General features: G+C 37.1%; 1 protein-coding gene across 1 annotated transcript; it reads right to left on the bottom strand.

The window, feature by feature from the left end:
- Positions 1 to 4,094: 4,094 nt before the first annotated feature.
- LOC149454763 (serine/threonine-protein kinase SBK1-like) lies at positions 4,095 to 13,748 on the bottom strand. The gene is made up of 6 exons (XM_089687085.1): positions 13,681 to 13,748; positions 9,048 to 9,164; positions 5,838 to 6,013; positions 5,193 to 5,265; positions 5,065 to 5,131; positions 4,095 to 4,676 (listed from the first exon to the last, which is right to left on the bottom strand). Exons 1-6 carry the CDS (start codon positions 13,746 to 13,748, stop codon positions 4,095 to 4,097), a joined length of 1,083 nt encoding a protein of 360 aa, XP_089543211.1.
- Positions 13,749 to 14,026: the final 278 nt, after the last annotated feature.

Here is a 14,026-nt window from a genome sequence, read left to right as displayed (position 1 = left end):
GGGACAATAGTTTTATGAATTTGGAACACTATGTGAAGCAACATTTCTTTTCACAGAAAACTTCTATATATCAAAGTACTGTCCTTGTCCTGTCTAAGATGACCTAAACTACAAAAGTGTGAAATCTAGGTATGACGGGACGCAACATCTTTTTGGACATGACTCAAAACTGTTTTTGCAAACAGTCCATTGTCATCTCTGGGGTGATACAAAACCTATGTCTTCTCTATAAAAATTAGAAATATGCGTAACTGTTTTCTGTGCTGATGTCATTCTGGTGTTGGACTGTTCTGAAGTAATACTGACTGGTTCCACACCACCTTCAGTTCTTGTGCTAAAAATGTGAGGTAAAGACTTTTCTGATACAGCCACACAAACATGTCGGTATGTGGGTTGTGTTTTTTTTTGTTTTTCCTGAAAATGTCTTCCTGTTATCTCTCAATGTGTTTGGCTGACATAGAGTACCTTTCATGACATTTTCTGAAATTGTATTTCTCACAAATTCCTCCTTGATGAGCAGTCAGTCTGCAATATAATCCTGTTTGACTTCACTAAGCTCTGATGCTTTGATTGCATAATAAACACTTAGCAGTTGTTGTACATTTGACACAAGGTTTTTCCAATGATCACTCTGGAGAAGTAGCTAATTATTTTTTCATTACTTTTTTAATTGAGACAGTTACTGAAATTGCATTCAGATGCATGAGTTTTCAAAAAAAGGGGCTTCAGAACAAACCTATTATATCTAATGTTGGAGCCTTCTGCAAATCTTTTTTTTTTTTTTTTTTTTCCCTCAAGAGTTCTAAAACCTTATTTGGACAATTTTGGTCAACTATATTATCTTTACTCCTCAAAAGATTAAATGGTTTAACTTTCTTAGCAAAACTCATGTATTAACTCTTTGCACTCTTTTTTTTTTTTATTCAAAAATTGCTGCAATGCTTTGAGTTGTTGGAATGGAAGTGATGGAGCTGACTGTTTATTACAATTTTCTCTTTCCTTGACTAATCTGCATGTGAAGGTTTTTCAACAGTTGAACTTTCTGTGTTTACTTTTGGGCCTTACACAACGCAGACAAAAGAGCAATATGTTCATCAATGTTCTGCATACTCAGCATAATCCTATCTACATGCTGAAAAATACATTGACTTTGATAGTATTTTCGCTATAGACTCATGGACTACACCATCACTGATATCTAGGCCAGCTATTAATCGAGTGAATGTATAGGTCTTTCTGGAACTTGAAAGCTAGCTTGTACTGACAACTGTTAGCTAAGGGGATGGAAGAATGGCTGTTAGCAACTTCCAGTACTGAGAACACTTTGGCCTCGGCATCCAAATGTAACTTCATATTAGAATGATCGGGAACAACTGATTTTTATTTGTAATATATATTCAGTGTCCTGAAGTCAATGGACAATATGAATTGTCAGCTTTTTTGATAGGCCAAATACAGTTATTTGCTGCTCACTGTGCTTTCTTTAACATGCCAAGTTGTACGAACTCTTGAATAATGGCAGAAAGCGGTCCAGTTGATTCTAGTGGTAACTCATACTGACTAAGAGGTATTGGTGCTTTTCCCTCCAATATTCAATTCTGTATTTTGAAAGTTCCTATGTCATTTGTAAACTTTGAGCACAAACTTGGAAAACTTTGTACCACTTCCTTTTTAAAGCACAATTACCATCAGTATCAGGCCATTTTTGTGTTGTAGACTTATTAGTCAGGGAAACATTACTGTATACAGAGGGATCAATTAACACTATTATTGATTACATCAATGCCAAGAATATTCTCTGCACCGTGACAAAACCAGATGTCAGTGTTGTCACTAGCCCAGGTACTTCTAATGTTACATTAGACACCTGTCTAGCAGTGGAATGACCTGTAATAAACCCTTTATATTACACATGGGTGAGTTAGGTTTCACAGGTATGATTTCTCTGGTTAGACTGATCTCAGATCCACTATCAACCAAAAATGTCATCTTTTTACCATTTAGTAAACCTTGTACATATGGTCTTCCAATGTCATCCAATACAATTGGAGCAACATATTCCAATGGTATTGGGGATGAATCTCAGTGTGTTTCTAATTTTGGCAATGGTAATAAACTATCGGTTAGTGACAGCCTTTTTCACCACCTTGAACCAGCAAACACAAATGCTCCTGCGCTTGGGGATGGACTCTATGCAGGCTACAACCACATTAAGAATGTCCTGGAACATGCACACCTTGCTGCCCTCAAATGGACCGGGGGAATCCAAATATACTGAATGAGGAAAGAACAAAGAGCCAGGCTCTGAGGAAGAGGCAAGTCCTTGAAACGTGTCACCCTATTGGATGTCTACACTCCCCAGAGCAGACTTACTCAGTGCGGTGTTGACCCAGCTGTTATTTTATGATGTGCCTTGACTTTATTCTCCTTTGTGAGTACAACACCTATTTTATTTCACACTTTTTTTTATGGTAATGTGCTACACCTGTTTCCCTTTGTTCTTTCCTTTTCACCATATTGTCTGACTAGTTGCTAATCAAATTACTAATCTGAGGCGTACAGCAATTCAGTCAAACTTTTTTTTTTTTTATCATGACAGAGCAGGTTGTACAAAAGCTGCTTTTTCATTTCCGATTTCCATAGTGTGTTTTTTTTTTTTTTTTTTTTTTTTTTATAATTTCCAGCACTGTCTTCTCACATGGCTTGGTCCATGATGGTAAAAACATGTGGTAGACGCTTTGACTCACCAGCACCTGTTGTCATTCTTACTGGGACCTGTAGTTCCTGACATAACTGCTGCATTTTTTTGTTTTGTCACATTGAATCATGGTTACCTCATAAATGAGATTGTTTCAACTGTCTCCTAATTTTATCAATGAAACTTGCTATCTGGTTCAGATTTTGTCATTCCTGTGCTATGGCTAATGTTGGGTCAAGGTACTTACATTTCTTTACAAAAGCTTTAATCATAGCAGTCTTCCTGATTTTCTACTTCAAATATCACTTTATATGCTTTGGAAATTTTAATTTTAGACTCAAATTGGTCTAATTCCGCAGTCCATACTGCAATAGAGTCATTAAAGTCTTCATTTATTATGACAATATTATACTTACCATATATGCCTTGTACAGAAGGATTGCAGAACACACATTCCAATACACTTGACAATGAACAAAAAAAGTGAAAAAACCAACAAAATTTAAAAACCATCAATTTGTTCTAATATAGTACACATGTTTAGGAGCTTTATTTAAATCTGTCTTTTTCTTGCTGGCCAGGCTGGACATATGATTGACATGTGTTTCCCATCCTCATCTATCCTCCAGCAGGGAACAGGTCCTGAATGCTGCTGCAGAGAACTGGGCTCATGTGATGCGGTGAGCTTGGCTCCCTGAATCATTTCCCTGTCAGCTCACAGAAGATGTTGCATAACATTGGGTGTCAAATCCTGGAAAAGACCGAATCTGGAGCAAAGACAATATGGGGCAGCACTAGAGCTTGAGGAGGGTGAACATTGCTTGTTTTTGTAAACAGGCCCCCCTCCTACCACATGAAAGAATAAAACTAGAAATGAGTTTTAAGGCCATTTAAGGAGAACAATAAAATCAATGGTGAGAAGAGGTGCAATGTAATTTCTATGTAGTATAACCATGCCATTAGCTGCTCTGTGGCCCTGGAGCAGAGGGTCCCGTAATTTGACCATATAATATTTTCTTAGGCAGGGGAAGCATTGGGAGACTAAAGCCAAATAGAATGAATGTGTAATTAGTGTAGGTACCATGTAAGCATACATCGGTGTTATAGCTTTAGAATGGTATATGTTTGAATAGTGAAATTTGTTTTTGAGAACTGTGGTGGAAAGAAGTGGACATGTGGTCCAATTAGATCTGTGCTTCTGTGGCTCATTATATACGGTTTTCCTACGCTAAGAGCTAGTATTTATGAGATCGGCAATTACAGTAGATAAGCAAACATGTGACCAGCTACAGAAAAAGCCAGCAGTCCTAAGATTTAGACACTTACCTTCCCCTAGGACATGAGTCTTGTATGAGGCAGAACTTGATGAGGCTCCACAATGGACAGCAGCACTCTGTTATATCACATGTATGACCGTTTTCCTGGTTAGATTCTCTGGAGGCATTTTTACTTTCCATGGCAGGTGGACATATTTTAAAATGTCCATAGCAGAACACCTCTCAGAAGCATTGAGGGACAACAAGTCCCAGAACATCTGCCTGGCTTCAATGGAGAATTGTTGCCACTTTCCTGGTGCCAAGGTCAGATCTTTATTTGTTTGCCACCAAGCAAACTCCCGATACATGGGGTCATGACTCCCTGCTTCTTCCCAAGGAAATGAGCCGGTCAGAACTGTGTACAACAAGACTCCAAACGCCCACACGTCAATGCTCGGGTGCAGCAGCAATTGATCCCCTTCTTTTAAGCTGCACAATTCCGGAGCAGTATATGGGATGGACCAGGCCATACATGGTGCTTGAGTGCCCTGGAGCCTCGTCAGTCCAAAATCTGCTAATTTGACTTCCTTACATTCAATGTCCATGAGCAAAATGTTGTCCAGTTTAATGTCCTGATGGATCATTCCTCTGCTGTGCATAAAGTCTAAGGCACTCGCTATCTGTGGAACAAAACCCTTTACAAGATCTTCATTTAAACCAACCTGTAGAAAAAAAAAAGAGAAAATTATTCACCAGACACAAATATAACACAATGTTACCCAACATATTGAACCCACCTTACCTCTTGTACAGGGAAACAAACATACATTAGCTGAATACACAAGGAGTATGATTAAAGGAAACCTGACAGCATACAAAATGTTGCCATTAATGGTGCAAGATCCATCTTAATCCATCTTACTCCATTTTTAAACCTTGCTTCATAACTTGAATGATACACATACCTAAAACAACAAGCGTATGCCAACTATACATCCTACCAACTCACTGCCCTGGGAAAGGAATCTTTAAAACTCAGAAATGCTTTAAAGTAACTATTGATCTTTTTAAATCACGATTTCTAGTTTTAAAGTTTTGATACAAACTTACATTTGACTTTACTATTGACTGAAGATTTCCAGCTGGTGCCACCTTCTGGACAAAGACATAGTCGTTGCTGGTTTGGAAAGCGATTTCATGGGTTGCGATGATATTTGGATGGCCGCTGAGACTAAGACATTCCGTATTCCACTAGAAAGTTGTCCATTGGAGTTGTCTCTTTACTCATCAGTTTCATAGCCACCAACTCATCTGTTGAAAAGAGAGACAAAAAAAGACAATGAGTATCATAAACCTAACATTAGAGAAATGATGAAGCTTGCTAAAAACCTACTAAAGTTAGTCAAAAGTTTATGTAAATCTAAAAGCTCTGACTTATTAAGATCCATAATCATCACTCAAAAACTGGAAGGGGGGCTTGGAAAACTTAGAAACTTAATAAATGCTGTTCAAAGCTTTGGAAATGTTCTGCAGCCGAAGCATTCTGTTGATTCTTAGATCTTGGATGTCACACTCATATCTCAGTTTAGAATTAAAGATCCTTTAGAGATCTGAGCTGTAAATAGAACTAAATCTGCAGAGGGCACCCAGAGCATTAACTAGAATATGTAAATATCAGACTTGTATATTATGGCAGACTTGTTCATTATAGTCTCCCCTCCTCTGGTGATGCAATATCTACAGTATGATCCCCCTTGTTGCACCATGCAACCGAAGAACCTTTACCTGCTAGTTACTCTTTTCCTTAGTTTATTTCCACTCATTCAGAAGCACAACTGATTCTGTAAATCATTCTCTTTACATGAATTAGGCTACAAATTTACCTGAACCCCGATGTTTGGCCAAGAGAACCTTTCCATACGATCCTGTCCCGAGCTCTTTGATGGGGTGGAAGTGGTCTGTGACTTCCATCATCCTCAGGTTTTCTGAGGTTTCGGCAATGAGCTCAAGAAGTTTCCTTGCAGTGTTCTTGGTTACTTCTACAATGCTAGAAGCCATTCTGGAATCACAACATCAAAACATACAAATTAGTTTCATTTGGCACTAATCATTAGTAAGCGGCATTAATCATCTCTCTGGATATCACCCAGTTACTGTTATTAATTGTCACCTTCATTAGAGGTGGGGGGTGGGGTAGTATTGTAACTAAAGACAGTTATTTTACATTTTAAAGCTGATATATGCTTACAATTCTTATTAAATACATGTTGGGCTTATGTTGATGAGCTTTTATTCACAGCAAGTGGATATTGCTTTCCTATATAAGTCTATGGTAATGCAAAACCCACTTGAAGCCCATCAAATTCACCTGTCAGTATACAGTATTATAAATTATTTTAGAAGGGTCTCAAATGGACATCAAACTGATTCTATGGACACGAACCCTTACTCTGATACATACAAGTTATATGTAAGAAGTCCAATTATTTTATAGATTCCAAAGAGAGAAAGGAGTGATGTAGAATGGCACTGGGCAAAGGACCGAGAGTGCCATCATTCCAAACCAACAAATGACTACAACAAGGTAACAAGCGGGGACTTCCTAGGATGGCAGCCAGGGATATCAATTCCAAACATAGGGATACAAATTCCAAATGTATTAGTCACATCATACAAAAGTTTTTGTATTGAACATCATGTGTGGATCTTTTAAACTTTTGCATGATATGACTAACATTTATGAAAATATCTTTTATAGCTGGGTGTTGACTTTCTGTCCTTAGATGCCATCCTAGGAAGTCCCTGGTTTTACTTTGCTGTAATACAGTAAAATTATTTACTAAAGATATGTGACTTCCTGAGACTTCAAGCACAAATCCAACCAAAGAATTTGGACAAAAACCGAAAAGGGTTAGAACATCTTTTAACTTTTTATTGCCATTTCTGACGTCCGATCTTCCCTCACTTCATGTGTGTGGTCAGCAAAACCTCCTTTAGGAGAACACAAGTGGGGGAAGAATGAAAACCTTTATTAGGTTTTGTAAGTTTTTTTTGTCCCATGATATTTTTATTAAAGATTAATAACAGGTACATAAACGGAAGGTTTGGCAGCTATTTCCAAAGGTGACCAATATCAATTCACAATAGGAAATATACCAGAGTCAGGTATAACTGGACAATGAAAAACTGCATTCTAGCATTATATAGTAACAGGGAAATACAAGGGGTCCCTCATCATGGACCTATACTGGTCTTGCTATGCATACACCATAGATGAGTGTTTCTCAACCTTTTTTTAGCCAACGTGCCCTTTAAAATTCCACACAAGCAAATAAATGGGATATGCTGGAGTTGGCCTCTAGCTACAGCCATTGTATTGAGTTGCTGGTCAGAGTTGCCAACATTCTAGTCAATGTTATGTAAGCTTGTCATTGTAACAATATAGTGGAAGAGAAAATAGAACCCCACATGTACTAAATATGACAAATGGGAATAGTGGAATTTGGAACCCGATTACTATGAAAACATTTTTTTGCTGGATTGTGATTTCAAACCAAACTGAAAATTGCCTAACAGACAATCTAGGATGACCTAAGAAGACCTGTATAATTTTACTTCTAGGATACATGAAGAAAGAGAATCTCAATGTATGTATGAGGTTGGTTATATTCTAAAAAAATTTAATCAATACACAGACCTCTAAACAAAAGAAAATAATGTATTCGTACTTGTAGGGCAATAACAGGCAATTTAGATAAAAGGTAAAAAATCTAATTGAGGGAACATAAAAACGTTTGTCTATTTAACTTACTGATAAAACGGGTTCTTATTGTAAAATTTGGAAAAGCAAAGAAAATTAGGGGGGAACATAGTTGCATGTACAAAAAGATAGACAGGAATGGTGAGAAACTTTTGATGGTGAATTGTTGTTTAACACACAACTACTAATCTACAATCTCTCAGACAACCTCGGATGGAACGGTTTCATTTTATTTCAAGGGAAGATGAAGAAAACATCTGAATGTAATGCATGAGGTTGGGTAGATTGTAAAAATAAAATATTGCAAGTTAATGTGGATATTCCATCAATCTATGGATCGCTCAACAAAAGGCAATCATTTAATCCTTCTTGTAGGGTAATAACAGGCAAGGGAAATAAAGATAAAATAATCTAAATTCAGGGAACATTAAAACATTCTTTTATTTAATCTTTTTGCTACGACATTTGTATTGCTGGGTTGTCATTGTAAAATATGATGAATGAGAAATATAGGAAAACAATGGCGTGTACAAAAAGACAGACAGGAATGGCAACATATGAAATTTGGGGAAATAAAAAATCTTTTGGTACTGAATTGTTTAGCATGCAATTGCTAATCTACAACCTACCAGACAACCTAGGATGGAACGGTTTCATTTTATTTCAAGGATACATGAAGAAAGAACATCTGAATGTAATGCATGAGGTTGGGTAGATTGTAGAAATTACATATTGCAAGATAATGTGGATATTCCATCAATCTATGGATCTCTAACCAAAGACAATCATTGAATCCCTTTTGTATGGCAATTTAACCTTCTGCTAAGAAATCTGTATTGTTAGGTTGTCATTGTAAAATATGATGACAAAGAAAATTAGGAAAACACTTGTATGTATGAAAAAGTCAGACAGGAATGGCAAAATTATAGGAATGGCAAAATTTTGAACTCAGTAAAAAAAAATTGATTTTGAATTGTGTTTTAACAAGCAACTGCTAATCTACCATCTAACAGACAACCTGAGGAGTAATTGTTTGTTTTTTTAACTATTTCAAGTGTACATGAAGAATGAATATCTGAATGTAAAGATTAATGATGAATATATTTTAAAAATAAATGATCACAATATCATGTGGATATTTAATCAATATATCAATCTCTAAAATAAAAGGCCTATTTGTCTGACAATAAATAACAGGTAAGTGAAAAAATAGAGAACATTCTACATTTTTACTATTTAAATTTCTGCTAAGTACATCTCTTAATAGTAGAGATAAATGCTAGCTAAGGATAAAACTGAGGATTATAAAACTATGAAGTTCTATATGACTTACTTTGGAAAATGAAGGTATAGATGGTCTCCAAGTCGGTCTTCACGGAGGAAATCTATGCGGTCTTCTGAAAAGCAATTCTGGCGGGAAGCAGTCAATGGAGGAAATGAATCACTTTTGCTACAAACAAAATGAGAGTCACTGAAAGTAAGAACTGGAGGTCTGGTATATATGTGAGGAGAAAAAGGAATTTGTTAAATGAGATTCTGATTGGCCAACGCAGAGGAGCTGCTCATTAACATATGATTGGTGACTTTGGAATGGGCTCCTGAAGGGTGGAGCAGGTAGGTCCATATGAATGGGGATTGTTTATGCTGTGCCAGTGTGATGAGGGCGGGAAATTACCCTGAAACTAATTTTAAATGATTTAATTAACCAAGGAAACCGTTTTTAGTTGAAAAGTCTTATAGAGACAATGTATAAAATGTCTTAATATTCTTTTAATAATAATATATTTTTATTAAATTGCTCAACATAAATTTACAAAAATGCAAAATATCACATTGACCCAATTTAACCATGAAAAGTTTATGTATAAAATATCTGTCTAAATAAATGAAATATAAACATGCATCCATATATAAATCATAAATATACAATCTAAAATCAACATAGAACTCCTCCCACCTGAGACTATAAAGTGGGCAATATATATGAACTGACAAAGGCTGGAATGCTGAGCTGTGATTGGACCCTGAAAGGAAAGTTATTCTTTAAAGGTTTTAACAAAGATGTTCCATCACTAAAAGCTTCAAAAATCTTCTGCAGATTCTTACGATATATACTAATCTTTTACAAGCAGAGGATTTACATATAAAGTTTGAGGGCCAAAATACATTTTTCTGCTATGGGGCTTCATCACTAGTCATTTTTAGTAATGTGGAACTGCTCAGACTCAGCACTGCGCTCATACACATATATGTTCATTGGGGGGATGAAGGAACTTTCCTTGAGATGGTGAAATGTATGTCTTTATTGTCATGTTTGCTTTGTATTTGTTGTATTTTGTCTCCACAATCTACTTTATTTTCGGTTTTGTGACCTCAAAGTGAACATTTAAAGTACTCCATTGTGACAAGTCCAGATCACATTGGGGGCCAAATGTTTTTTAACTGAAAAGGTTAATAAACCCCCTGATGTTGGTAAAATCCAGATTTTCTTCTCTCCTAAGAGTAATGAAGTGTTTTGGGGTGCCATAGTAAAGGTAAGGAGGTGGCCTCACCAGTGTGTCCCATACTTCCAGTACTTTATTGAGCAAGGCATAGGGAATCATAGACCAAATGTGGAGGAAATGCAGGAAATAAGCAGCTACTCTGCATTAGGTTGGATAGTAGAACATGCTTGATAATTACCTTCTATATTACTAGATTGCTGGATTGCCATATTCAGGAAAAGGATGTTGGAAGAAATATTTGAAGCTGGTCAATTTAATAGAGATAATAGCAAACTGAAGAGGAAATTTTTTTTGCTTGTTTGATTTTATTTTTTTTGGTTTATTTTATTAAAAAGGTAAAAAAAATCATGAATTGATAGATTTTTAATCTTTAAAAACTTGTTTTATTGAAATGCATTGTATTTGTATGAAATTAAAGCTAAATGTAGCAGGGTGGATGTTTGGTAATGCACACATTTTAGCATCCTCATTTTTGGAAAAGTAGAACTTTGTGGAAGATGAATAAAGTGAATACAGATGTTGCAGATAAATTATAGCTTTATTTTTTCTCTTTACATTGTAAAAACTTTCTAGTGTATAAAGCTGTGTGTGGTCAGTGGACCAGAGTATGGAGTATTTTTAGGTTCTTTTGGTATACACTACAAAACATTGTTGTTGGGGGAAATGGTAGCCATTGTCATTGTCAATTGTTTCTGCTGAGTGTCTGGGTGTTCACCTCTATTATTGTTTGTTTACTGTAATTACCAAATCCCATCACCATTGCCTTCAGTCACTCCTCTGTGTATTGTCTGTTGGGTGTAGGCTGAAACCATTCAGGGTAGATCTTATTGTTCTGGTAAATTTCTGTGCTCCAACACCTTGGGTGTACTGAATATTGTAGTCTCAGACTAAAGGCTTGTCATTGTGTCATTTAGTTTTCTAGCACTTATTTTCTTGCATTTTCTCAACTTGTTAGTGGAGTTTTGAAATATTTTAAGGTAATTACTTGGAAACTGTGGGCACCATCTGCTGGAAACGGCTGCCATATCTAGTATGGAAAGCTTTGTAACTAAAGCCGGCCATAGAAGGTTCGAATCTCGGATGGTTCAAGGCCAAGATTTAACCTATGTATAGGCAGGCTGAATGTACCTAAGTTGATTGATTGGTCAAATTGAGTACAACCAACCTGTTGGGTTTTCCATGTGATCATTGCTAGAGGCTAATATAGCCACTAGCAGAAATCACTGTGTTCTCCCAGTGGGGATGACTTCCCCACCCCCTATCCCCACCGAGAGAACACAATAGCTCCATGGAAGGGATTCTTCCATCAACACTGATTGTGTTAATATGGGAATCAATTTTCTTTCCTGAAACCCGTGGTTGCAGGAAAATGTATTAACAAAATATTAGAGCATCGGAGAATGAAAACAAAAGAGTAAATGTAAAGGGTTTTTACCTGGTATTGTTAAAGTATTATTATTGTTAAGGCCTCCCAGGAGGAAAGTCTTAAAAATTAAGAATTACAAATCTGAAGGTGACACAAAACAAGGAATTGATAGCAAAAGCGAAGACTGAGCAAACATCATAGGTTCATACAAAGTGGTCCCAGTCCAACCCCGGGCGAAAACGGAAACATTACAGATTATGCACAATGCAAACCATTTCAATTTTCAATGGTCAGGCTGCCATAGCCGAGAGGTTGGGACATATTGTTACATCTGCTTCTATCTGTGCCTATGATGTAGGGAGGGGTGAGGGATGTGAGGAGTATTGGGAAGAGAAGGATACAGATCTAAATGATCCTTTTCCAGTGGTTATGGAAGAAACTGCTGACCGAAAGGTATATTAGTGTAGATGTGGAGGCGTATAAAGCAGTCATGACTCTAGGTGTCCTCATTTGGTTTGGTCAGCTTGTAGTGACTATCTATGGATCAGTATGTGTCTGTGGTTGGCTGACCTTGTCCCCGAGTTAGTGTATGGGGGTTGGGGGCCGAACAGAAGGAACTTGTTCCATAGACACAGGGATTGTGTTTTGTTCCTGGGGTGTCTTCAAGGATGGGAAGTGGTTTCTGGGAACTACATTGGTGGTGTTTTTGGCCTGATCATGAATGCATTCCTTATAAATGGTCTGTATCTAACAAATTCTGTCAGGGGTATGTAAACTTATCGGCACGACCCGAATCATTCCTATGGATGAAGCCGAAATGAGTAAAGGAAATAAGGGCATGGACTGCAATTTGCCGTAAACGCGGGCCACAGCAAGAGCTGTTTATTGCACATTCTGAGCAGGGCCACATAATAAAAATCATTGGATGGGTCTCATGTTAGGTATTTTACAGAGGGAAGAAATTAAACACCCAGTTTAACCGCTTCGTGACCGCCCTATAGACGAATTACTGCTGCAGGGCGGCATGGGTGCACATAATCACACTAATATATATATATATATATATATATATATATATATATATATATACTGTGTATATATATATACACACATACATACACACATATATACATACATACACACCTATACACACGATTTTGCATTTCCAGGTAGGGGCCGCGACTGTCAATCACCAGGTCCTGGCCGGTGATTACTCGCTGGCACCCAATGATTACTGAGGATCTCTGCCGGGGAGGAGAACTGTTTTGTTTACTAACAGTTCTCTTTCCTGTCAGCTCGTGTGATTACAGTGACGCGCACACACACAGCCCCATAGTAAAACACTCTCAGCACACAGTTAACCCTTTGATTTGATTACTTTAACTGACAATGGCGCGGTCATGCAACACTGCACCCAAATAAAATTTACGTCCTTTTTTCCCCATGAATTGAGCTTTCTTTCGGTGGTATTTGATTTTACGCACGTGCCGCCCTGTAGCAGTATTTCTACTATAGGGCAGTCGGGAAGCGGTTAAACTTACTAAGATCCTTTGCTTTGATAAATGTTACCATTCACTTTGTAGTTATCCTAAACTAACAATATATCTAAAAATCCGATACCAGAAGATTCCTGCTTATGTCTTTTCCACCTTCTAGGATTTTGCTGTGGCCGGAAAGTCGCAGAACCTGAGTTCACCTTCACACACCGAACCTTCTCACCAGGAGCTCCACAGCAAAATGAAAAATGTCATTTCATATTCCAGTAGAATGGAATACTGTATATAAAGTGATCATCTATAGCCCAGCAAACGCTGATACTCCTGAACCTCAAGTCTTCCTTGTTTCTTTGTATTCATTCTCACATTCTGATTACAGTCTACAAGTGATCAGTTCAAATGCAAATTGGCAAAAACAATGTTGGCTTACTTTTACAACCTATGTAAATTCTTAGGCAGCCAATCAGAATGCTTCAACTTTACAACCCCCCCCCCCCCCCCTCATTTAAACTTCCATTTAAAGGTGACCTTCTCTTCCCTCTTTCGTTCTTCTCCAACACCAGATCTAGGGTGACATTGTAGAATAGCTGAAGATCTCACCTGGAAATCAGTGGAGCCTGATAACAGAGGAACACTTTGCAGGATACATTGAAGAGTGATCTCAACATTTCCTAAGGTAAGTCATTATATTTGTACTATTATAAGGAATATTTTGTTACTTCCTTACTATTATAGAATGACACTTGTCAATCAATACACAAATATAACTGAGCTGTATATAGTAATGTTGTAATTTTATATCGGCCCTCAGTTGTATGCGTTTATGAAAATCAGAATTGAATTTGAACTTTTTCTATCAACCACATTTTCCATCTCATTCCCTATCAGCCTGTACATATAGTTGGTACAAATGAAGACTTTAAGTCAATATTTTAGTATGTTTTAT

Source organism: Staurois parvus, unplaced genomic scaffold, assembly GCF_062004578.1.
Source record: "Staurois parvus isolate SC_StPar_1 unplaced genomic scaffold, SC_StPar_1.0 ptg000417l, whole genome shotgun sequence".
In the NCBI taxonomy this organism is placed as follows: domain Eukaryota; kingdom Metazoa; phylum Chordata; class Amphibia; order Anura; family Ranidae; genus Staurois; species Staurois parvus.
This window is presented reverse-complemented; position numbering and strand designations above follow the sequence as displayed.

What these genes read in the sequence shown, in the direction of transcription:
- LOC149454763 (XM_089687085.1), bottom strand. Translation starts at nt 13,748, where the DNA reads ATGTTGAGATCACTCTTCAATGTATCCTGCAAAGTGTTCCTCTGTTAT. An exon ending in CTATACCTTCATTTTCCAAA is followed by an intron (nt 6,014 to 9,047) that starts GTAAGTCATATA and finishes TTGTGATTCCAG; the next exon opens with AATGGCTTCTAGCATTGTAG. An exon ending in GGCCAAACATCGGGGTTCAG is followed by an intron (nt 5,266 to 5,837) that starts GTAAATTTGTAG and finishes TCTTTTCAACAG; the next exon opens with ATGAGTTGGTGGCTATGAAA.